Source organism: Girardinichthys multiradiatus, chromosome 12, assembly GCF_021462225.1.
Source record: "Girardinichthys multiradiatus isolate DD_20200921_A chromosome 12, DD_fGirMul_XY1, whole genome shotgun sequence".
NCBI classification, from domain to species: Eukaryota; Metazoa; Chordata; class Actinopteri; order Cyprinodontiformes; family Goodeidae; genus Girardinichthys; species Girardinichthys multiradiatus.
This window is the reverse complement of record NC_061805.1, coordinates 52,824,676-52,852,099: the sequence shown is the minus strand read 5'-3', so window position 1 is coordinate 52,852,099 and position 27,424 is coordinate 52,824,676. Positions and strand designations below refer to the sequence as shown.

The following is a 27,424-nucleotide window of genomic DNA, read 5'->3' as shown; positions in this document are numbered from 1 at the left end:
GCTGATTGGACAGAAAAGTTCTACAGCAGGTGGAGACACACATGCAGAAACTGGACATGTGGAGATGAAGCTGTGGACATGGAAGGAGGTTAAATCCGAAAGGTTCTGAGAGGTGACGGTTTGGGGATTTTTTCTCATTTTATTTCTTAAATGCAGTTCAGTTAAACCCAATGGACCATGAGAGCAGGCAGCTTGTGAGGGGAGGAACCAGCTGAAGATCAGGACCAACAGAATTAGATGTAATAAATGAATATTGTAAATGACTGAAACAGAATCTCCTCGGGTTCTTCTGTTACCCAGAGAAGCTGCTGCTGGTCTTACTGACTGCCGAGGAACCTTCTGGAACCTCCCAGAACCCTAAGCTGCTCCAAGCTGACCCGGATCAGGCGGAAAGATTCAGTTTAAAATGTGTTTGATGCAGAAATAAAAACTTGAAACATTCAGTCTGGTTTTGATTTTATTTTACTGAGACAAACATGAAGATGGAAGTAATTCATCAGCTAAAAATATGAAAATAAAATTCCTCTGAGTCTGAACAAAGATCTTCTGTGTCAGGATGTCACACTCTTATCTTTAGTTCTAAGTTCAATCAGGTGGTTTAGTTCTACTGAGATGGTACTGGAAACTTCTCACAGATCAGTCCTGATCATTTCCTGCTTCCTGCTTTTCACTCAAAATAAACCGTGCTCCATCTCCCAGAGTTTAATCTGTTTCTGCAGCAGCTCCAGGATTAGGTTTCTCTCAGGGCCTGGAACAGTGACCTGAAAACTCCTCAGCTTGTTAAACCTCATTCTGCTCAGAATCATCATCAGTCCATCTCCAGCTGTTGAATGACCTTCCTCTTCTTGTTCTTCTTGGCAACTTCTCCCTCCAACCCACTGGAGAACTCTGATCGAAGCAGACTGGCCTCCCTTTGACCAGGATGGAACCTGATCGAGGAACACAGCAGAAATATTCAACCTGAAGCTGACGTTTACTACAGCTCCCAGAAAGCATTTCAGCAGCAGCCACTCAGCGCTGAAGCACATAAGCAACCAGAGACAGTAGGTTTCCATAGTAACAGAAACAGGGAACCCTGGGTAATCTAGTATTAGACACAGGACCCAATGTTGGATCAGGAAGGATAGAGCAGATACAGCGTTTATGGTCCCTCAGAGGGGACATTCAGGTGTCACCAGCAGCATAACAAAGTAGAAATGACAGGTCCCGTTCCTCTGATGCAGCAGTCTGTCACTTCAGATGATGTTCTGAAGCAGCTTCATGCATGGGAGATACTGTCCATCAGTGGGGCTAGTTTTGTTACTCCTGGAGTTCATTCACTCACCTTTTCCTCCCAGGGTTTTGGTTCTTCCTTGGACTTCCTAGCCTTTTCTTGGCCTGGTGCTGGCTCCGGTTGCGGACCTGGTTCCTGGAGCCCCTGGGGACCAGGGCAGAGCTCAGACCCTGAGGGGCATCTCTCAGGCCAAAGCTCTTGGCGGTGTGTCCCAGGTGGAGTCGGCGTATGTGGAAGATGTGTTTGAGGTAGGCGGGGTAGGTGGTGTAGGCCCGCAAGAACGACTGCATCGCTGAGACATTGCATGACAGATCAGCCAATTAGAGCACAGCAATTCAACCTGACTGAGGTCACATGATCAGTGTACCTTTCTTTGCAGCTTGCAGCGACTGAGCGTCGGAGTGCACAAAGTTCTCCAGGTCGGTCTGAAGGACGGTGGCGCGTTCTCGGATGTCCTGCTGTAGAGCTTGGGACGAAGTCTGAGAAGACAAGACATTGCTCAGAAGACCTTCTGCAGATGGACCATAGAAACGTTCTATGGTCCATCTGCAGAAGATCAAAGATTACTGACTCCTGACAAACGCAGAAACCACTGGATAAAAATTTGGAAACAACTTTGATCAGGGTCAAAGGTCATTGTAAAGTATATCCTGGTCCAATTTTGTGAAACAGAACTAAAGTTCTCCAGCTTCCCTGTCAGACCAACTGACGGATGGATCAGTTCATTTCTGAGATGAAAATGTTCCTCCTAACAAGGTCTGGGAACACAGTTCTGTCCAAACGGTTCTGACTGATACTTCTAGGAGATGCTATGAAGAAATGGACCAAAAGGTTTATTGGTTTTATTCTAAAGATGACATTTTATCCGTTTCTGTTTCTTGTCCGTTTTGTTTGTCTGGAATATGCTGAAGACACATCTGAACCAGCTTTAAACCGTCAACAGGTCCAAGTATCCGTGTTCATACGGTGAGAGCTGTGGTATCACAGTGTGAGAATCTCACACCGACCCATGACTAGAACGCCCTTAAAAACCTGGAAATGATTTAAACCTCTGGTGGGTTCTGAACAACAGCTGGAGTTTCAGCTTCTTGTTGGAGATAAATCATCCTGTGAACAAACAGCATCAGCATCTGTTCACTGAAGTTCTGCACTGAAACTGGTTCTGTTCGTTCCGTCATCTTCATGTTTCCGTCTCATTAAACAGAGCCTGTTGCCATTGTTTCTGTCAGATCAGATAATCAGGAGCGGATCAGAACCACCTCATATCCATCACATCATACTCTCAGTAATTAACATGATCCATTATGGAATTACTGAACCAGAATGGACCTGATCTGGTTTCTGAGACATTGTCTGCCTCCGCTGCCCATGCTATGGCAGTGTTACCATAGCAACGGGCTAACATCTTACTGTGTTCCAGTGGCAGCGAATACGACCCGTTAAGTGGTTCTGGATATATGAATAAAACTCCAACAGAAACATGTTGGAGTCATCTGCTTCACTTTGGACTGGAGTTCTGAAATGCTCGCCACCTCAGTTCTATGAAAGTTCTGATGAATCAAGGGTCCATCTTCATCAATTAGATTCTGCTCACATTAAAAATGATTAAACTAATATTTTTCTAAGCTTGAAGCCTGGGACTTTCTGTAGGTCCAGTTTTCAGTCATTAAAATTACAATCTGCTAAAACGAGTCTGTTGGAGGAAACTCCAAGTCTTTTCTAAATCTGTTGGCACTGTGAAAGTCGGGCGTGTGTCCCAAGCTTAAGTGCCACCAGCTGTACACGTACCACAGTTTGAGAACCATGGCTCTCTGATGCTCCCTGAACAGCACCTACCTGGCTGTGGTACTTTCCCCGACCCTTGTAGGTGTCGTCCTTCATCAGACATGAAAGAATGTCCTCTAACTTCATCTCTGATACGCTGAAACCAAACAACAAGAACATCAGTCAGGTACCAATCAGAGGGCCCATCTAGATAAGTTGTTCAGTGTTACATCTTCTCATGTCTTCCTATGACAATAGTACACATTACTATGAAGGTACCACAAGTTACAACAGTCCTAAACATTATGGCCATCTGCCACGACCGACTGGAGGTTAGAGAGAACAGAGCAGAGACACAAAGAGAACAAAGAAGCACTGATCCAGGAGTACTTTCTATGGGAAGGAAAAGTAAATGTTAATGGATGTAGCTCCTTTAGTCGTTTCATCTAGAAAGAAAGAACAGATAAACTCTGATCCAGTTTTCAAGGTTAGAGTCTGAAAAAGAGCACATAGAGTTAGTCACAGTAGAAGCTCAGTCAGTAGCCATGTCTAGGAGAGAGAAAGGGTTAAACACTAAAAGACAGGGCTATGTGGATCATCTGTAGAAGGTGAGCATTAAGTTGTTGCCAGCAGAAGCTTGGATGATGCCCCTCTCCAGAAAGGTGTCACAGGTAGACACAGAGTCAGGCCAGGTGTAGCTTCTAGGAAGAGAAAAGAGAGAACAAAGTTAAAAACTGAAATAACAGCAAATAATGTAAAATTGGAGAGTAGTATGAGAATGTAGCGAAGAGGGTGAAAGTGGTCATTATGTCCTCCAGCAGCCTAAGCCTATAGCAGCATAACTACAGAGATAGCTCAGGATAAACTAAGCCACTCTAACTATAAGCTTTATCAAAAAGGAAAGTTTTAAGCCTAGCCTTAAAAGTAGACAGGGTGTCTGCCTCACGGACTAAAACTGGGAGCTGGTTCCACAGGAGAGGAGCCTGATAACTAAAGGATCTGCCTCCCATTCTACTTCTAGAGACTCTAGGAACCACCAGTAAACCTGCAGTCTGAGAACAAAGTGCTCTGTTAGGAACATATGGACCAATCAGATCTCTGATGTATGATGGAGCTAGATCATTAAGGGCTTTATATGTGAGGAGGAGAATTTTAAATTATATTCTGGATTTAACAGGGAGCCAATGAAGGGAAGCTAAAATAGGAGAAATATGATCTCTCTTTTTAATTTTCATCAGAACTCTTGCTGCAGCATTTTGAATCAGCTGAAGGCTTTTAACTGCATTTTGTGGACATCCTGATAGTAAAGAATTACAATAGTCCAGCCTTGAAGTAACAAATGAATGGACTAGTTTTTCAGCGTCACTCCTGGACAGAATATTTCTAATTTTGGCAATGTTCTGGAGATGAAAGAAGGAAATCATAGAAACCTGTTTAATATGGGATTTAAATGACATGTCCTAGTCAAAGTTAACACCAAGGTTTTTTACTTTATTACCAGAGGTCAATTTAATGCCATCCAGGTTAAGTGATTGACTAAGCAGTTTCTTTTTTAAAGACTCCGGTCCAAAGACGACAACTTCTGTCTTGTCTGAATTTAGAAGCAGAAAATTTAAAGTCATCCAAGTTTTTATATCTTCAAGACCTGCTTGTAGTCTATCTAACTGGTTGGGTTCATCAGGATTTATGGATAAGTAAAGCTGAGTATCATCAGCGTAACAGTGAAAATGTATCCTATGCTGCCTGATAATTTGACCTATTGGAAGCATATATATATAGTAAAGAGAATTGGCCCAAGTACTGAACCCTGTGGTACTCCACAATTAACCCTGGAGTTTAAAGATGATTTATCATTTACATGAACAAACTGGAATCTGTCAGACAGATAAGATTTAAACCAGCCTAGCGCTGTTCCCCTGATCCCTACAGCATATTCCAGCCTTTCTAAGAGAATATTATGATCGACTGGATCAAATGCAGCACTGAGATCTAACAGAACCAGAACAGACACAAGTCCATTATCTGAGGCCATAAGAATATCATTAGTGACTTTCAGCAGAGCTGTTTCAGTGCTATGATGAGCTCTGAAACCTGACTGAAACTCTTCAAACAGGTCATTGCTGTATAAATGTTCACACATTTGATTAGCAACTATTTTCTCAAGAATTTTAGATAAGAATGGAAGATTGGATATAGGTCTGTAATTTATTAAATCATCTCGATCAAGCGAAGGTTTCTTAAGTAAAGGTTTAATTACAGCTACCTTAAAAGCCTGTGGTTCTGATCCATTTACTAAAGATAGATTAATCATATCTAAAATGGGGCTGGTAATCAGAGGGAACACTTCCTTAAATAATTTGGTTGGGATTGGGTCTAACATACAAGTTGAAGGTTTAGATAAAGCTAATACAGGTCCTTCTCAAAATATTAGCATTTATTGTGATAAAGTTCATTATTTTCCATAATGTCATGATGAAAATTTAACATTCATATATTTTAGATTCATTGCCCACTAACTGAAATATTTCAGGTCTTTTATTGTCTTAATACGGATGATTTCGGCATACAGCTCATGAAAACCCAAAATTCCTATCTCACAAAATTAGCATATCATTAAAAGGGTCTCTAAACGAGCTATGAACCTAATCATCTGAATCAACGAGTTAACTCTAAACACCTGCAAAAGATTCCTCGTTCGTTCGTCGTCTTCCGCTTATCCAGGACCGGGTCGCGGGGGCAGCAGACTCAGCAGAGACGCCCAGACGTCCCTCTCTCCAGACAACCTCCTCCAGCTCCTCCAGGGGGAGCCCAAGGCGTTCCCAGGCCAGCCGAGAGACATAGTCCCTCCAGCGCATCTTGGTCCGTCCCCTGGGCCTCCTCCCGGTGGGACGTGCCTGGAACACCTCCCGAGGAAGACGTCCAGGAGGCATCCGGTATAGATGCCCGAGCCACATACTGGCTCCTCTCGATGTGGAGGAGCAGCGGTTCTACTCCGAGCTCCTCCCGGATGGCCGAGCTCCTCACCCTATCTCTAAGGGAGTGCCCGGCCACCCTACGGAGGAAGCTCATTTCAGCCGCTTGTATCCAGGATCTCGTTCTTTCGGTCATGACCCAAAGTTCATGGCCATAGGTGAGGGTAGGAACGTAGACCGACCAGTAAATTGAGAGCTTTGCTTTTCGGCTCAGTTCTCTCTTCACCACAACGGACCGGCACAGCGCCCCCATTACTGCGGCAGCCGCACCGATCCGTCTGTCGATCTCCCGCTCCATTCTTCCCTCACTCGTGAACAAGACCCCGAGATACTTAAACTCCTCCACTTGAGGCAAGAACTCCCCTCCAACCTGAAGAGGACAAGCCACCCTTTTCCGGTCGAGTACCATGGCCTCGGACTTGGAGGAGCTGATCATCATCCCAGCCGCTTCACACTCGGCTGCGAACCGCCACAGCGCATGCTGTAGGTCTTGGCTAGAGGGGGCCAGCAGGACCACGTCATCCGCAAAAAGAAGAGACGAAATCCACTGGTCCCCAAACCAGACCCCCTCTGACCCTTGGCTGCGTCTAGAAATCCTGTCCATAAAAGTTATAAACAGTACCGGCGACAAAGGGCAGCCCTGCCGGAGTCCAACATGCACTGGGAACAGGTCCGACTTAGTGCCGGCAATGAGGACCAAACTCCTGCTCCGCTCGTACAGGGACCGGATGGCCCCTAATAAAGGGCCCCCGATTCCATACTCCTGGAGCACCCCCCACAGGGCATCACGAGGGACACAGTCAAATGCCTTCTCCAGGTCCACAAAACACATGTGAACCGGTTGGGCAAACTCCCATGAACCCTCGAGTACCCTGTAGAGGGTATAGAGCTGGTCCAGTGTTCCACGGCTGGGACGAAAACCACACTGTTCCTCCTGAAGCCGAGGTTCGACTATCGGTCGGACTCTCCTCTCCAATACCCTGGCGTAGGCCTTACCAGGGAGGCTGAGGAGTGTGATCCCCCTGTAGTTGGAACACACCCTCCGGTCCCCCTTCTTATAAAGGAGGACCACCACCCCAGTCTGCCAGTCCAGAGGCACTGTCCCTGACCGCCACGCAATGTTGAAGAGGCGTGTCAACCATGACAGCCCCACAACATCCAGAGACTTGAGGTACTCAGGGCGGATCTCATCCAACCCCAAAGCCCTGCCACCGCGGAGCTTTTTAATCACCTCGGTGACTTCAGCCTGGGTGATGAAAGAGTCCAACCCTGAGTCCCCAGCCTCTGTTTCCACCAGGGAATGCGTGATGGCAGGATTGAGGAGATCCTCGAAGTATTCCTTCCACCGCCCGATAATGTCCTCAGTCGAGGTCAGCAGTCTCCCGCCCCCACTATAAACAGTGTTGGCAAAGCACTGCTTCCCCCTCCTGAGGCACCGGACGGTTTGCCAGAATCGCTTCGAGGCCAACCGGTAGTCCTTCTCCATGGCCTCACCGAACTCTTCCCAGGCCCGAGTTTTTGCCTCTGCCACAGCCCGGGCCGCAGCACGCTTGGCCTCACGGTACCCGTCAGCCGCCTCAGGAGTCCCACAAGCCAACCACAACCGATAGGACTCCTTCTTCAGCTTAACAGCATCCCTTACTGCCGGTGTCCACCACCGGGTTCTGGGATTGCCGCCACGACAGGCACCGCAGACCTTACGGCCGCAGCTATGGGCAGCAGCATCAACAATAGATGCGGAGAACATGGTCCACTCGGACTCTATGTCTCCAACATCCCCCGGGATCTGGTCGAAGCTCTCCCGGAGGTGGGAGTTGAATACATCCCTGGCCGAGGGCTCCGCCAGGCGTTCCCAGCAGACCCTCACTATGCGCTTGGGCCTGCCAAGTCTGTCTGGCTTTCTCCTCCTCCAGCGGATCCAACTCACCACCAGGTGATGATCAGTGGACAGCTCAGCCCCTCTCTTCACCCGAGTGTCCAAAACGAAGGTCTGATGATACGACAACAAAGTCGATCATCGACCTCCTGCCTAGGGTGTCCTGGTGCCAAGTGCACTGATGGACACCCTTATGTTTGAACATGGTGTTCGTTATGGACAATCCGTGATTAGCACAGAAGTCCAATAATAAAACACCACTCGGATTCAGATCGGGGAGGCCATTCCTCCCGATCACGCCTCTCCAGGGGTCACTGTCGTTCCCCACGTGGGCGTTGAAGTCCCCCAGCAGAATAATGGAGTCCCCGGGAGGGGCACTATCCAGCACCCCCGACAGGGACACCAAGAAGGCAGGGTACTCCGCACTACCACTCGGCCCGTAGGCTGAAATGATAGTCAGAGACCTCTCCCCAACCCGAAGGCGCGGAGATACGACCCTCTCATCCACTGGGGTAAACCCCAACACGAGACGGCTGAGCTGGGGGGCAACAAGCAACCCACACCAGCCCGCCGCCTCTCCCTGCGGGCCACTCCAGAGTAGAAGAGAGTCCAACCCCTCTCAAGGAGATGGGTTCCGGAGCACACGCTGTGCGTGGAGGCGAGCCCGACTATTTCTAGTCGATATCTCTCGACCTCCCGCACAATCTCAGGCTCCTTCCCCCCCAGCGAGGTGACATTCCACGTCCCTAGAGCCAGCCTAAGCATCCGGGGATCGGGCCGCTGAAGTCTCCACCTTCGTCCGCCACCCAATCCTCTTTGCACCGGTCCCTCACGGTTCCCCCTGCAGGTGGTGGGCCCACTGGGGGATGGCCTCGCGTCTCTCGTTCGGGCTTGGCCCGGCCGGGTCCCGCGAGGAGCAACCCAGCCACCAGGCGCTCTCCGACGAGTCCCGACCCCAGGCCTGGCTCCAGGGTGGGACCCCGGCTCCGCCGTACCGGGCGACGTCACGTGCCTCGATATTTTGTTCTTCATGAGGGGTTCTTGAACCATTCTTTGTCTGACCCATCACCTAGAGCCTGTTTGCCATGGGAGACCCTACCAGGGGCATTTAGGCCCCAGACAACATAGCCTCTAGGATCATTTGAGCACTCAAACCCCTCCACCACGTTAAGGTGACGGTTCAAGGAGGGGCAAAAGATTCCTGAGGCCTTTAAAACTCCCAGCCTGGTTCATCACTCAAAACCCCAATCATGGGTAAGACTGCCGACCTGACTGCTGTCCAGAAGGCCACTATTGACACCTTCAAGCAAGAGGGTAAGACACAGAAAGACATTTCTGAACGAATAGGCTGTTCCCAGAGTGCTGTATCAAGGCACCTCAGTGGGAAGTCTGTGGGAAGGAAAAAGTGTGGCAGAAAACGCTGCACAACGAGAAGAGGTGACCGGACCCTGAGGAAGATTGTGGAGAAGGGCCGATTCCAGACCTTGGGGGACCTGCGGAAGCAGTGGACTGAGTCTGGAGTAGAAACATCCAGAGCCACCGTGCACAGGCGTGTGCAGGAAATGGGCTACAGGTGCCGCATTCCCCAGGTCAAGCCACTTTTGAACCAGAAACAGCAGCAGAAGCGCCTGACCTGGGCTACAGAGAAGCAGCACTGGACTGTTGCTCAGTGGTCCAAAGTACTTTTTTCGGATGAAAGCAAATTCTGCATGTCATTCGGAAATCAAGGTGCCAGAGTCTGGAGGAAGACTGGGGAGAAGGAAATGCCAAAATGCCAGAAGTCCAGTGTCAAGTACCCACAGTCAGTGATGGTCTGGGGTGCCGTGTCAGCTGCTGGTGTTGGTCCACTGTGTTTTATCAAGGGCAGGGTCAATGCAGCTAGCTATCAGGAGATTTTGGAGCACTTCATGCTTCCATCTGCTGAAAAGCTTTATGGAGATGAAGATTTCATTTTTCAGCACGACCTGGCACCTGCTCACAGTGCCAAAACCACTGGTAAATGGTTTACTGACCATGGTATCACTGTGCTCAATTGGCCTGCCAACTCTCCTGACCTGAACCCCATAGAGAATCTGTGGGATATTGTGAAGAGAACGTTGAGAGACTCAAGACCCAACACTCTGGATGAGCTAAAGGCCGCTATCGAAGCATCCTGGACCTCCATAAGACCTCAGCAGTGCCACAGGCTGATTGCCTCCATGCCACGCCGCATTGAAGCAGTCATTTCTGCAAAAGGATTCCCGACCAAGTATTGAGTGCATAACTGTACATGATTATTTGAAGGTTGACGTTTTTTGTATTAAAAACACTTTTCTTTTATTGGTCGGATGAAATATGCTAATTTTGTGAGATAGGAATTTTGGGTTTTCATGAGCTGTATGCCAAAATCATCCGTATTAAGACAATAAAAGACCTGAAATATTTCAGTTAGTGTGCAATGAATCTAAAATATATGAATGTTACATTTTCATCATGACATTATGGAAAATAATGAACTTTATCACAATATGCTAATTTTTTGAGAAGGACCTGTATTTCTGATAACTCAGGAAGCTCCACAGGATCAGAACAGTCCAAACACAGATCAGGTAATGACTTGGTAGGTAGTATGAAGATACTACAAGGTACAACTGTACTACAAAGTACTAAAATGTTTCAGTGATAATACTGCATGTAGTGGCCAGTGATTGGCTCACAGCAGCTGTCAATCTACCCACCTGATGTTATGATTGGCCAGCTCAGTGATGAAGAGAGTCTCAGCAGGTGTGAGGAAGAGGAGGCTGTTTCCTTTTCCTCCTATGCGAGCCGTGCGGCCGACTCGGTGAACATACTCAGCAGCTGATGTTGGAGGAGTATACTGAAACACAGACAAAAGGCACACCGACCTCTAACCTTGGTTCTGGTTCAGGCGTGTGTACATACATCCTGACTGCATCTCATGTTTACCTGAACGATCCAGGTGACCTGAGGAAGGTCCAACCCTCTGGCTGCTACATCCTGGAACAGACAGAAGCAGAAGCACAAAAATGATGCACAGAGAGAACCTGGAACTTGTCTGACCTATAGGAACCCAACCCAACCTAACAAGTCATCTGAGCTCAATAAAGTCCTGTTTCAGGTTTTGAGATGATTTCTGGGCATTAAAGTCTAACATCTCAGTTCCATCAAGGTGGTAATGTTTATGAGTGTAGTATGTGGTACCCCCTGGTGCACACACTGACCGTACACAGCAGGACTCCGGACTGGGAACCTGAAAACTCCTGAAACACCTGGGAACGTTCCTAGGGGATGGAACAAACACGCTATCAAACACAGGACTTGGAGATAGAAACTGTTGGCAGCAGGGGCTTGTTTTACCTCCTGTTTCATGTTGCCATGGAGACGCAGGAAGCTGAGCTCCTGGTTGGCTGAGTGCTTGGAGAGGACGGAGTTGAAGAGTAAGTGGAGAAACTCAACGGCCTCGCAGCTCGAGATGAACACGATGACTTTGTTGTGAGAGAACTGAAAGAGCAGCAGGCGGTCATGCCTCCACGGCAACCAGCATTTTCAAATGACAAATGTTAGTTTGTTTTTATGTCATCACCTTGCATTTATCCAGGATGAAGGCAGCCAGGCAAACCAGTCGGACCTTACTGGGAACCACCGTTACATCCTGCTTTAGAGCCTCCGGAATGGCAAAGCTCTCTGATTGGCTAGCTGTGGCAGGCTCAGGCATTACATTATCGGCAGTGGTGAGGTCAGAGGAGGCGGAGCCAGAAACACTTATGCTAACTGGATCTTTTAAACAGACGTCTGCTAACCGAATCACAGCTGAAACAGAAGAAGTTACACCGTTCGCTGATGACATTACCGTTTATACTTAAAAACGTTGTGTCCTCTGGGGGGCAGCACAGAGTTTTACTCAGGTGTATCTTGTGTCTTTACCTTGTGTCAGTGTTGCAGACAGCAGAACATTTTGCCGGGTCGGTCCTGTGGAGTTCAAACTATTTAAGATCACAGTAAGATCCTTCTCAAAGCCTAGATCCAGGGTCCTGCAGGCAGATAAAGGAACTGGTTTTAAACTCCAGTAACTGGCTAGTTAGAGGAAAACTGGTGGGTTTATTGGCAGAGATGAGGTGTGACTCACCTGTCGGCCTCGTCCAGAACCAGCCAGCGCACAGCGCTGAAGGCGATGCTTAGGGTGTGTTTGATGTGATCCACCAGACGTCCAGGGGTAGAGATCAAGATGTTGATTCCTTTACGGATCCTGAGGAGCGAGAATACGTTAGAACCTGCAGACTGGTTCCTACCAGGTCAGAAATCGGTGTATCACAGGAATATTTACGTAGTCATTTAAGTTAGGTGGAGTTAAACTTGTTTTTTTTTTACAACCATGAAACACTGAAGTGACTCCAGAACCTTTAAGATTTTTTATGAATGAAGAAAAACACACCAGAACTTCCGTCCAGCAGGGATGGACCCGCTAAGGGTAAATCCTACCTGAGTGGACTGGGTGAGCTCCTTTTAAAATCAACCAGATGTTCTGTGGTTCTGAGTGGGAAAACACTGAACACTAACCTGATGTCTGTAGAGTCAGAACATTAAAGAAGGTGATGATACCTGGCCTTCTCCGCTTTCCTCTTCTCTCCTCCCATCAGAACACCCGGAACGATCCAGGTGAACGGCTGCAGACAGAAACATGCCTGACTCAGACTGAACAGAACATCTGTTTGGCAGGAAGTGCAGCTCCAGGCCCACTCCTGTCCCACCTGAACTAGTCAGGAATGGGCGGGTTACCACCATCATCCTGAGGTTTCAAAAATGTCCGCTTCTTTAACGAGACCTTAGAGGATGAGTCGGCCTGATCAGCTACAAGAAGCTCAGAGAAACCCTGCCCCTCCCCAACATATTGCGGTGCAAAAACCTCCTTAAGTATTCAGTAATAAAATGTATCCTCAGAAATAGAAAGTGACTAATATCTGGAGACAGTGCACAGCCACAGCAGCAGGAATAACTGTTGGATTCTGTTCCAGGTACAACATTTAGATCAGATGAAGATCCTGGAAGGAACTCATTTTATTTGGAGGAAGTTTAACGGTTTTATGGATCTTCTGACCTTTAAAGTCTGATCTGATGTTAACTCAGGTTTCCTGTGAGCTTTACTTCAGAATGATAACCCAGAGAAACGTGTGTCAGAAGGACGATTTTCCTGGCATGCTGCATATCAGTACGTCTTCTACTCTAAATGGGTTCTGATACCTTCAGAAGCTTCTGGAAGGTCTGGAAGGTTTGCAGAGCGAGCTGGGAAACAGGAGAAGACATCAGTTAGAGTTCCAACCAGAAGACCAGGAATGAAGAGTTAAAGTATTGGAGGAAGCGAACCTCTCGGGTTGGAACGACGATAAGAGCAAGTGGACCGTCGGACCGGCTGACCTTTGGCTCCATGGACTGAAGACTTTGAACCAGTGGGACGGCATAACACAGAGTCTTCCCTGCACAGGTTGAATGACAGTGAGGGTTCTGTAGAACCAGAAAACTGGATTCACAGGAAGAAGCCCAGGGCATAGTCAGGATGTGATCTGCTGCAGGTGAGACTCACCTGAACCTGTCTGAGACCGGACCGCAGCATCCCGTCCGGACAGAAGAGCTGGAATGGTCTGTTTCTGAACGCTGTACACACACAAACACACACACACACAATTAAAGTTCAGGCACTCTGGCTTCAGAGGACTACCTGTGTGCAGTTTATATCTGTGTGTGTGAACACACCTGGTCAGTCTGGAGACATTCAAGACTTTGTTGAGTGTCGCCACCTGGAGGACACAAACAGCCAATCAGAACTCAGGAGCTAGGAACCTCCCATGTTTTAGATTCAAAAATGAGAAGAATTTAAAAGAAACATTAAAAGGAGCTCCAGCATGAAGATCCAACATGGATCAACTTCTCTTTTCTAAAAACGTTTGGTATCAAATCAATGAAATGAAAACTCAACAAGTTTCTGTTTAAACTACACAACAAAATGGATTTGAGGGCTGAAGAAGAGGATTTAGCTTCATATGAGTTCAAATCTGTTCCTCCTGAAGCCACCGAGCCAACCAACTACCAGAGATTTAGAAAACTGAGTCAATGGTTGCTATGGTGATTCCCTCTTTTTCACAGAAACACAAACAACAAGTTCAGCGTCACAGTGAGAAAACCACAAGTCCTATCAGAACAATTCTTGACCCGGGAGTGTCAGAGCCTTCTGGTGACCTCACAGTTGTGTGTCTGCGGTATTTCCTGTAGAATATCTGACAGGTTAAACAAAACCTTCAGGTCCAGGTTCTACAGAACCATTCAGAGGTGAAATCTACTGGGAGTGAATGAGAGTGTGGGCGTGTCTCTCTGCACTCTGGGCTCTGATTGGACACAAAGCTGTGAGTCCTGCAGCAGAAAGAGACACTGGCTGGAAGGAGACAGAACTCCTGGATGTATCACTACTGTCACTGAAATCTTCCCAACATTCACTGCATGACGTTCCCGATCAAACATCTTAGAACGGAGCAGACGGAACACTGTGGGCGGAGCAGCGAAACCACAAATCATGACAGAAACACTGAATATTATGAATCATGAAATCAGGTGTGTGTGGTACCAGGTGAGGGTGCAGGTGGAGGTCTGAGAAGGAGTCAGAGGAGAAAATCTTCTCCTTTATTTGGGAGACGGATGGTCTGCGGGAATAAAACAGGAAATCATTGACAAGTTTGATCAAACCAATTAGCAGAAGATCATTTCGGCCAATCACAGCTGAGCCTACCTGTGGATATCTGGGATCTCTGGATTGTGTTTGAAGAGTGAGGAGGTCTTGATGCTGCTATGTCCTGTTTCCTTCATCTCCTCCTTCCTTTTCTTCTTCTGTGGTGATCTGTGGGTCAGCTCAGTGGGCCGGGCCTGCATATCACACACCTTTTGTTTTATTACCTCTGATGAATGAAATACTGCAAATGACTCATGTTAGAGGGAGTGGCCACCTGAAGATAAGTTGCAGCCTCCACCTCCTCTTCATCAGCCGTGTGAGAAAACTGTGGTCTCTGTCTGAAGGAGCGCCTCCCCTCCACCTCCTCTAGGTAGCTGAACGTCTTCTTCTCGGCTTTCTTCTTCTTCTAAGGAAACATCAGCTGATGTTTAACAGCCGGTCAGTGTTAAACTCGTTATCTGTTCGGCTCGTTAACGGACGACGGTCATCATCTTCCTCACATCTTCATCACTAACTGTCATCATCTTCCTCACATCTTCATCACTAACTGTCATCATCTTCCTCACATCTTCATCACTAACTGTCATCATCTTCCTCACATCTTCATCACTAACTGCCATCATCTTCATCACCAACTGTCATCATCTTCATCACTAACTGTCATCATCTTCATCACTAACTGTCATCATCTTCATCACTAACAGTCATCATCTTCATCACTAACTGTCATCATCTTCATCACCAACAGTCATCATCTTCATCACTAACAGTCATCATCTTCCTCACATCTTCATCACTAACTGCCATCATCTTCATCACTAACAGTCATCATCTTCATCACTAACTGTCATCATCTTCATCACCAACTGTCATCATCTTCATCACTAACTGTCATCATCTTCATCACCAACTGTCATCATCTTCATCACTAACTGTCATCATCTTCATCACCAACTGTCATCATCTTCATCACTAACTGTCATCATCTTCATCACTAACTGTCATCATCTTCCTCACATCTTCATCACTAACTGCCATCATCTTCATCACCAACTGTCATCATCTTCATCACTAACTGTCATCATCTTCATCACTAACTGTCATCATCTTCATCACTAACAGTCATCATCTTCATCACTAACTGTCATCATCTTCATCACCAACAGTCATCATCTTCATCACTAACAGTCATCATCTTCCTCACATCTTCATCACTAACTGCCATCATCTTCATCACTAACAGTCATCATCTTCATCACTAACTGTCATCATCTTCATCACCAACAGTCATCATCTTCATCACTAACAGTCATCATCTTCCTCACATCTTCATCACTAACTGCCATCATCTTCATCACTAACAGTCATCATCTTCATCACTAACTGTCATCATCTTCATCACCAACTGTCATCATCTTCATCACTAACTGTCATCATCTTCATCACCAACTGTCATCATCTTCATCACTAACTGTCATCATCTTCATCACCAACTGTCATCATCTTCATCACTAACTGTCATCATCTTCATCACTAACTGTCATCATCTTCCTCACATCTTCATCACTAACTGCCATCATCTTCATCACCAACTGTCATCATCTTCATCACTAACTGTCATCATCTTCATCACTAACTGTCATCATCTTCATCACTAACAGTCATCATCTTCATCACTAACTGCCATCATCTTCATCACTAACAGTCATCATCTTCATCACTAACTGTCATCATCTTCATCACCAACTGTCATCATCTTCATCACTAACTGTCATCATCTTCATCACCAACTGTCATCATCTTCATCACTAACTGTCATCATCTTCATCACTAACTGTCATCATCTTCATCACCAACTGTCATCATCTTCATCACTAACTGTCATCATCTTCATCACCAACTGTCATCATCTTCATCACTAACTGTCATCATCTTCATCACCAACTGTCATCATCTTCATCACTAACTGTCATCATCTTCATCACCAACTGTCATCATCTTCATCACTAACTGTCATCATCTTCATCACTAACTGTCATCATCTTCATCACTAACAGTCATCATCTTCATCACTAACTGTCATCATCTTCATCACCAACAGTCATCATCTTCATCACTAACAGTCATCATCTTCCTCACATCTTCATCACTAACTGCCATCATCTTCATCACTAACAGTCATCATCTTCATCACTAACTGTCATCATCTTCATCACCAACAGTCATCATCTTCATCACTAACAGTCATCATCTTCCTCACATCTTCATCACTAACTGCCATCATCTTCATCACTAACAGTCATCATCTTCATCACTAACTGTCATCATCTTCATCACCCAACTGTCATCATCTTCATCACTAACTGTCATCATCTTCATCACCAACTGTCATCATCTTCATCACTAACTGTCATCATCTTCATCACCAACTGTCATCATCTTCATCACTAACTGTCATCATCTTCATCACTAACTGTCATCATCTTCCTCACATCTTCATCACTAACTGCCATCATCTTCATCACCAACTGTCATCATCTTCATCACTAACTGTCATCATCTTCATCACTAACTGTCATCATCTTCATCACTAACAGTCATCATCTTCATCACTAACTGCCATCATCTTCATCACTAACAGTCATCATCTTCATCACTAACTGTCATCATCTTCATCACCAACTGTCATCATCTTCATCACTAACTGTCATCATCTTCATCACCAACTGTCATCATCTTCATCACTAACTGTCATCATCTTCATCACTAACTGTCATCATCTTCATCACAACTGTCATCATCTTCATCACCTAACTGTCATCATCTTCATCACAACTGTCATCATCTTCATCACACATGTCATCATCTTCATCACTAACTGTCATCATCTTCATCACCAACGTCATCATCTTCATCACTAACAGTCCATCATCTTCCTCACATCTTCATCACTAACGGCATCATCTTCATCACTAACATCATCATCTTCATGCACTACTGTCATCATCTTCATCACCACAGTCCATCATCTTCATCACTAACCAGTACATCATCTTCCTCACATCTTCATCACTAACTGCCATCATCTTCATCACTAACTGTCATCATCTTCATCACCAACTGTCATCATCTTCATCACTAACTGTCATCATCTTCATCACCAACTGTCATCATCTTCATCACTAACTGTCATCATCTTCATCACCAACTGTCATCATCTTCATCACTAACTGTCATCATCTTCATCACTAACTGTCATCATCTTCCTCACATCTTCATAACTAACTGCCATCATCTTCATCACCAACTGTCATCATCTTCATCACTAACTGTCATCATCTTCATCACTAACTGTCATCATCTTCATCACTAACAGTCATCATCTTCATCACTAACTGCCATCATCTTCATCACTAACAGTCATCATCTTCATCACTAACTGTCATCATCTTCATCACCAACTGTCATCATCTTCATCACTAACTGTCATCATCTTCATCACCAACTGTCATCATCTTCATCACTAACTGTCATCATCTTCATCACTAACTGTCATCATCTTCATCACTAACTGTCATCATCTTCATATCTTTCAATTTCATCACCAACTGTCATCATCTTCATCACTAACTGTCATCATCTTCATCACTAACTGTCATCATCTTCATCACTAACTGCCATCATCTTCATCACTAACTGTCATCATCTTCATCACTAACAGTCATCATCTTCATCACTAACAGTCATCATCTTCATCACTAACAGTCATCATCTTCATCACTAACAGTCATCATCTTCATCACTAACTGACATCATCTTCATCACTAACAGTCATCATCTTCATCACTAACTGCCATCATCTTCATCACTAACTGTCATCATCTTCATCACTAACTGTCATCATCTTCATCACCAACTGTCATCATCTTCATCACTAACTGTCATCATCTTCATCACTAACTGTCATCATCTTCATCACTAACTGTCATCATCTTCATCACTAACTGTCATCATCTTCATCACCAACTGTCATCATCTTCATCACTAACTGCCATCATCTTCATCACTAACTGTCATCATCTTCATCACTAACTGTCATCATCTTCATCACCAACTGTCATCATCTTCATCACTAACTGTCATCATCTTCATCACCAACTGTCATCATCTTCATCACTAACTGTCATCATCTTCATCACCAACTGTCATCATCTTCATCACTAACTGTCATCATCTTCATCACTAACTGTCATCATCTTCATCACCAACTGTCATCATCTTCATCACTAACTGTCATCATCTTCATCACCAACTGTCATCATCTTCATCACTAACTGTCATCATCTTCATCACCAACTGTCATCATCTTCATCACTAACTGTCATCATCTTCATCACTAACTGTCATCATCTTCCTCACATCTTCATCACTAACTGCCATCATCTTCATCACCAACTGTCATCATCTTCATCACTAACTGTCATCATCTTCATCACTAACTGTCATCATCTTCATCACTAACAGTCATCATCTTCATCACTAACTGCCATCATCTTCATCACTAACAGTCATCATCTTCATCACTAACTGTCATCATCTTCATCACCAACTGTCATCATCTTCATCACTAACTGTCATCATCTTCATCACCAACTGTCATCATCTTCATCACTAACTGCCATCATCTTCATCACTAACTGCCATCATCTTCATCACCAACTGTCATCATCTTCATCACTAACTGTCATCATCTTCATCACTAACTGTCATCATCTTCATCACTAACTGTCATCATCTTCATCACTAACTGTCATCATCTTCATCACCAACAGTCATCATCTTCATCACTAACAGTCATCATCTTCCTCACATCTTCATCACTAACTGCCATCATCTTCATCACTAACTGTCATCATCTTCATCACCAACAGTCATCATCTTCATCACTAACAGTCATCATCTTCCTCACATCTTCATCACTAACTGCCATCATCTTCATCACTAACAGTCATCATCTTCATCACTAACTGTCATCATCTTCATCACCAACTGTCATCATCTTCATCACTAACTGTCATCATCTTCATCACCAACTGTCATCATCTTCCTCACTAACTGTCATCATCTTCATCACCAACTGTCATCATCTTCATCACTAACTGTCATCATCTTTCATCCACTAACTGTCATCATCTTCCTCACTAACTGTCATCATCTTCATCACTAACTGTCATCATCTTCATCACTAACAGTCATCATCTTCATCACTAACTGCCATCATCTTCATCACTAACAGTCATCATCTTCATCACTAACAGTCATCATCTTCATCACTAACTGCCATCATCTTCATCATCCAACTGTCATCATCTTCATCACTAACTGTCATCAAGCATCATTCATCCTAAACTGTCATCATCTCATCCTAACAGTCATCATCTTCATCACTAACTGCCATCATCTTCATCACGCAACAGTCATCATCTTCATCACTAACTGTCATCGTCTTCATCACCAACTGTCGCTCATCTTCATCACTAACTGTCATCATCGTCATCCCACAGGGCATCATGCATACTGTCATCATCTTCATCACTAACTGTCATCATCTTCATCACTAACTGTCATCATCTTCATCACCAACTGTCATCATCTTCATCACTAACTGTCATCATCTTCATCACTAACTGTCATCATCTTCATCACTAACTGCCATCATCTTCATCACTAACTGTCATCATCTTCATCACTAACAGTCATCATCTTCATCACTAACAGTCATCATCTTCATCACTAACAGTCATCATCTTCATCACTAACAGTCATCATCTTCATCACTAACTGCCATCATCTTCATCACTAACAGTCATCATCTTCATCACTAACTGCCATCATCTTCATCACTAACAGTCATCATCTTCATCACTAACTGCCATCATCTTCATCACTAACAGTCATCATCTTCATCACTAACAGTCATCATCTTCATCACTAACAGTCATCATCTTCATCACTAACAGTCATCATCTTCATCACTAACTGTCATCATCTTCATCACTAACAGTCATCATCTTCATCACTAACAGTCATCATCTTCATCACTAACAGTCATCATCTTCATCACTAACAGTCATCATCTTCATCACTAACAGTCATCATCTTCATCACTAACAGTCATCATCTTCATCACTAACAGTCATCATCTTCATCACCAACTGTCATCATCTTCATCACTAACTGTCATCATCTTCATCACTAACTGTCATCATCTTCATCACTAACTGTCATCATCTTCATCACCAACTGTCATCATCTTCATCACTAACTGTCATCATCTTCATCACTAACTGTCATCATCTTCATCACTAACTGCCATCATCTTCATCACTAACTGTCATCATCTTCATCACTAACTGCCATCATCTTCATCACTAACTGCCATCATCTTCATCACCAACTGTCATCATCTTCATCACTAACTGTCATCATCTTCATCACTAACTGTCATCATCTTCATCACATCTTCATCACTAACTGTCATCATCTTCATCACTAACTGTCATCATCTTCATCACTAACTGTCATCATCTGTCATCACTAACAGTCATCATCTTCATCACTAACTGTCATCATCTTCATCACCAACTGTCATCATCTCATCACTAACTGTCATCATCTTCATCACCAACTGTCATCATCTTCATCACTAACTGTCCATCATCTTCATCACGACTGTCATCATCTTCATCACCTAACTGTCATCATCTTCATCACCAACTGTCATCATCTTCATCACCAACTGTCATCATCTTCATCACTAACTGTCATCATCTTCATCACTAACTGTCATCATCTTCATCACTAACTGCCATCATCTTCATCACTAACTGTCATCATCTTCATCACTAACTGCCATCATCTTCATCACTAACTGCCATCATCTTCATCACCAACTGTCATCATCTTCATCACTAACTGTCATCATCTTCATCACTAACTGTCATCATCTTCATCACTAACTGCCATCATCTTCATCACTAACTGTCATCATCTTCATCACTAACAGTCATCATCTTCATCACTAACTGCCATCATCTTCATCACCAACTGTCATCATCTTCATCACTAACTGTCATCATCTTCATCACTAACTGTCATCATCTTCATCACTAACAGTCATCATCTTCATCACTAACTGTCATCATCTTCATCACCAACAGTCATCATCTTCATCACTAACAGTCATCATCTTCCTCACATCTTCATCACTAACTGCCATCATCTTCATCACTAACAGTCATCATCTTCATCACTAACTGTCATCATCTTCATCACCAACTGTCATCATCTTCATCACTAACTGTCATCATCTTCATCACCAACTGTCATCATCTTCATCACTAACTGTCATCATCTTCATCACCAACTGTCATCATCTTCATCACTAACTGTCATCATCTTCATCACTAACTGTCATCATCTTCCTCACATCTTCATCACTAACTGCCATCATCTTCATCACCAACTGTCATCATCTTCATCACTAACTGTCATCATCTTCATCACTAACTGTCATCATCTTCATCACTAACAGTCATCATCTTCATCACTAACTGCCATCATCTTCATCACTAACAGTCATCATCTTCATCACTAACTGTCATCATCTTCATCACCAACTGTCATCATCTTCATCACTAACTGTCATCATCTTCATCACCAACTGTCATCATCTTCATCACTAACTGTCATCATCTTCATCACTAACTGTCATCATCTTCATCACTAACTGTCATCATCTTCATCACCAACTGTCATCATCTTCATCACTAACTGTCATCATCTTCATCACTAACTGTCATCATCTTCATCACTAACTGCCATCATCTTCATCACTAACTGTCATCATCTTCATCACTAACAGTCATCATCTTCATCACTAACAGTCATCATCTTCATCACTAACAGTCATCATCTTCATCACTAACAGTCATCATCTTCATCACTAACAGTCATCATCTTCATCACTAACAGTCATCATCTTCATCACTAACAGTCATCATCTTCATCACTAACTGTCATCATCTTCATCACTAACAGTCATCATCTTCATCACTAACAGTCATCATCTTCATCACTAACAGTCATCATCTTCATCACTAACAGTCATCATCTTCATCACTAACAGTCATCATCTTCATCACCAACTGTCATCATCTTCATCACTAACTGTCATCATCTTCATCACTAACTGTCATCATCTTCATCACTAACTGTCATCATCTTCATCACCAACTGTCATCATCTTCATCACTAACTGTCATCATCTTCATCACTAACTGTCATCATCTTCATCACTAACAGTCATCATCTTCATCACTAACAGTCATCATCTTCATCACTAACAGTCATCATCTTCATCACTAACTGCCATCATCTTCATCACTAACTGTCATCATCTTCATCACTAACAGTCATCATCTTCATCACTAACAGTCATCATCTTCATCACTAACAGTCATCATCTTCATCACTAACAGTCATCATCTTCATCACTAACTGCCATCATCTTCATCACTAACAGTCATCATCTTCATCACTAACTGCCATCATCTTCATCACTAACAGTCATCATCTTCATCACTAACTGCCATCATCTTCATCACTAACAGTCATCATCTTCATCACTAACAGTCATCATCTTCATCACTAACAGTCATCATCTTCATCACTAACAGTCATCATCTTCATCACTAACAGTCATCATCTTCATCACTAACTGTCATCATCTTCATCACTAACAGTCATCATCTTCATCACTAACAGTCATCATCTTCATCACTAACAGTCATCATCTTCATCACTAACAGTCATCATCTTCATCACTAACAGTCATCATCTTCATCACTAACAGTCATCATCTTCATCACTAACTGCCATCATCTTCATCACTAACAGTCATCATCTTCATCACTAACAGTCATCATCTTCATCACTAACTGCCATCATCTTCATCACTAACAGTCATCATCTTCATCACTAACTGCCATCATCTTCATCACTAACAGTCATCATCTTCATCACTAACAGTCATCATCTTCATCACTAACAGTCATCATCTTCATCACTAACAGTCATCATCTTCATCACTAACAGTCATCATCTTCATCACTAACAGTCATCATCTTCATCACTAACAGTCATCATCTTCATCACTAACTGCCATCATCTTCATCACTAACAGTCATCATCTTCATCACTAACTGTCATCATCTTCATCACTAACAGTCATCATCTTCATCACTAACAGTCATCATCTTCATCACTAACAGTCATCATCTTCATCACTAACAGTCATCATCTTCATCACTAACTGCCATCATCTTCATCACTAACAGTCATCATCTTCATCACTAACAGTCATCATCTTCATCACTAACTGCCATCATCTTCATCACTAACAGTCATCATCTTCATCACTAACTGCCATCATCTTCATCACTAACAGTCATCATCTTCATCACTAACAGTCATCATCTTCATCACTAACTGTCATCATCTTCATCACTAACAGTCATCATCTTCATCACTAACTGTCATCATCTTCATCACTAACTGTCATCATCTTCATCAGAACCACCTGCTGTTCTTCTGTCTCATTTTAGGTGAAATGATGTAAAACAGAAAATTACAGCAGTCCAGCCTATGAGTCTGGAAGGGTTCTGTTGGACCAGCACCAACCACGTGTCAGCTCAGGGTTCTGGTGGTTCTTACTCACTGAGGCCCATTTCTGCTGGCCTGGCCATTTCCTGCTGCTGGGAAGTGATGGTGATGAAGGCACACTGGTGCAGATGTTCAGACACAGCTGCTCCTCTGCTGATGACATCATCCTCGGACCTGCGTCACACAGGTAACAGGTGTGGGTCCAGACACTGCAGAGACCCAAACAGAACACTTGAAGAAGAATCAGCGTCAGACCAGACTTCCTGTAAAAATCGGTAGACTTTAGCTCAGCTGCTGCAGCTCAAACTGTTTCCCAGGATTCTTTAAAATTGCAGCAGGATCACCTGTGTGACGTCACTGACTCAAACGTATTAAAACGTGACGCTGGGATCAGCACCAGGTGTTTGTTCACGACCCCCGACGCACATGGACACTTTAAACAGATCTTTTTCTAACGGAGCTCCGCAGCAGCTTCTCTGCTCAGGACGAAATCCGCCATGTTTAAAAACAAACTACTCAGGCTCATTGCGTCAGACTGACGTTTAACTTCCGGTCTGTAAACGTTTAGAGTAAAATGAAAAAATAAAAACTAAAGTACATCAAGACTTTAACAGAAAATTGCATAAGACCTCACCTACAAACTGTCCGGATTCAAGCTGAAACACGTGGGAGCCTCTTCCTGCTACGTCATGGAGGCCACGCCTTCTGGATGTGGATCTACTCTTTAAAGGTCAGCCGGCGCATTGTGCAGCTAAGTGTGCTGAGCGGTGAGAGGGGAGATGCTGCCTTAAATCTGGATGGACCTGCTGGAATAATCGGTGCAGATGATAGGTGGGTGATCTGCACAAAGGTAGAAGGTCCATGAGCTTCTCAGTGATGCAGACAGTTTTTAGTTACAAAACCTGATCCTTAACAGCAGTGATGTCTTTCTTTGTTTTCAAAGCTGTTGGTACTACGGATCACTTTCTGTATGTTCTTTCTTTCTGTAACCTTTGACCAGATAATGAAATAAAAACCCAGGAACTGTTGAGTGGATTCATGTTGTCTAACTTATAGGATGGAAAAAGATCTGAATGAGGAAAGCAGGAAACTGTGTCTGTTTTCCTTGAGCAGATATAATTGGGGCCTGCCATAGCATTGCATAGGAGAGCAGTGCATTGCGAAGCAATGCACTGCCTCCATGCAATGCTATGGCAGGCACCTATTACTATGCACCTCTAAACTGGTCTCTTTATTTATATCTTTATTTTTCTTCCGTCAAAATTAATGCGGCCCGAACCGCTGCGTGCACCCCCACAATATATACATCAAAACGACCGGCTCGGTCCCGTGAGGTGTGCTATTACTTTTATTGGCGTTTCGAGTTACTATGGCGACGTCATTAACGAAAAACCGAGCCCCAAAAACCCCATAGGAATGAATGGAGTCAGGGGCGAAGAAATCCTCAAAATTCACTGTTTTTGAGGCTCTACTGTATCGCCATACTTTCACCTAGAAAAACAGTTTGACTTTCAGTTTGTAGGAAAATCCGTCGGCTCTTCAGAAGTGAAAACGGTTTGTTGATAACTGCTACGGTTTCTCTAAAATTAGACTCCAAGCGACACAAAGTTTGACAGAAAATCACACTCTTTACAGTGGAGATGGCAGTTACTAGAGTGTAGAAAGAGGGGATTTTTTTCAGGAAAAATGAGTTTCAACTGGCCCTCACGGCCACAAATTTCGCTCTACAGCCACAATTTTCGGTCAGATTGTAGGCCCGGGCCTCTGCTTTCACACAATAATTTCAAAATTGTTCTAAGTGTCATAGATTTCTGTCAAAACACCCTCGATCGCCAAGACGCACAGGAATTCTGTAGGCCTTCTCCCATGTATTTTCAATGAGAGCTTGACCTGTAATCCATGAGTGACACCATTTCTTTCAAAAATCATATTTTATACTGTGAATGACATAGAGCTATGAAAATATCCATGATTGGGGACGAGGGACAGCTGTCGCCCACAGTTTAAAAAATTTTCAAATACCATGTACGGATTCCGAGATATTAGACTTTGTTCGGGAGCATGTTCAGGCATTTTGGCCTTTTTCTCCATTTTCCCTCTCTTTTCACCCAGTGTTGTGTCTTTATTATTATATTTTCACTAATAAAGGATGAATATTAATGTTCCCCTGTCCGTTCTGATAAAAACGCTCCAAGAATGACATCGATCGCCCCTACGGTTTCAGAGTTATAGCCAGTTGTTCGGGAGCATGCGCCTCCATGTTATAAAGCCTAGACCAGGGGAGACAGAGAGAGAGGTGCTGCGTGAGTGAGAAACAGCAGGTGTCAAGTTACACTGACGCTCTTTGCTGATTGGCTGATTCATTCCTCACTGTTCTATTTATAGCTCTGTGTATCTCCTACTGTATATGTCTGGATGGGATTCTGTCTTTCTTTCTGCCTCTCTGTGTCTCACACACAGACACACACCCACACACACACACACACTCACACACAGACACACTCAGACACACACCCACACACACACACTCACACACACCCACACACAGACACACACCCACACACACCCACACACAGACACACACCCACACACAGACACACACCCACACACAGACACACACACACACACACACACACACACACCCACACACACACACATGCATGGATTACTATCTTTCTGAGGACTTTGCATTGACTTTCATTGATATTCATTCATTTCTATGGCTTAAACCTGACCTGACACCTAACCCTTTCACCATCTTCATAGGAGGCAACTACATGGCGGCCATGTTGTGTGGGGAACTTAAACAGCATGTACTGCTGTTCCAACACCCAGACAACAGTGATTGACCCTAAAGGTCAATTTCTTTCATCAACCCTCCATGCTTACTAATGATTATTTAAAGCTTATAATAACATACACAATGGTTTTAGAATAGCAAGCATGTTCTATATAACTAATAGAAATAACCCAGACCTGAAAGGACAACCATGCTTGATTTTCAAAATAAGACAAAATCTGCTCTATAAAATAAAAGCCTTTAAACAATAGATGATTGCAGGAGTGGGCTTCACACTACTGTTGGAGCTCCCCCAGTATTG

The 27,424-nt window shown here is 44.1% G+C and overlaps 1 protein-coding gene across 4 annotated transcripts; it reads right to left on the bottom strand.

The window, feature by feature from the left end:
* Positions 1-444: 444 nt before the first annotated feature.
* Positions 445-25,304, bottom strand: ddx31 (DEAD (Asp-Glu-Ala-Asp) box polypeptide 31). Of its 4 annotated transcripts, none has more exons than XM_047382539.1 (21): positions 24,958-25,304; positions 24,379-24,497; positions 14,875-15,006; positions 14,661-14,794; positions 14,499-14,574; positions 13,634-13,677; positions 13,464-13,534; positions 13,247-13,356; positions 13,124-13,165; positions 12,485-12,549; positions 12,012-12,131; positions 11,810-11,916; positions 11,469-11,695; positions 11,243-11,386; positions 11,107-11,166; positions 10,832-10,882; positions 10,603-10,742; positions 3,110-3,194; positions 1,641-1,752; positions 1,325-1,565; positions 445-929 (listed from the first exon to the last, which is right to left on the bottom strand). In XM_047382539.1, the coding sequence occupies exons 2-21, from the start codon at positions 24,487-24,489 to the stop codon at positions 809-811; spliced, it is 2,193 nt and encodes a 730-aa protein (XP_047238495.1). In that variant the 5' UTR covers positions 24,490-24,497; positions 24,958-25,304; the 3' UTR covers positions 445-808. The 4 variants fall into 4 exon arrangements, with proteins under 4 accessions (XP_047238495.1, XP_047238494.1, XP_047238493.1 ...); XM_047382538.1 differs by having other exon boundaries at positions 24,379-24,532; positions 24,958-25,303; XM_047382537.1 differs by lacking the exon at positions 24,958-25,304 and adding an exon at positions 24,668-24,951 and having other exon boundaries at positions 24,379-24,532.
* Between the last annotated feature and the right edge of the window lie 2,120 nt (positions 25,305-27,424).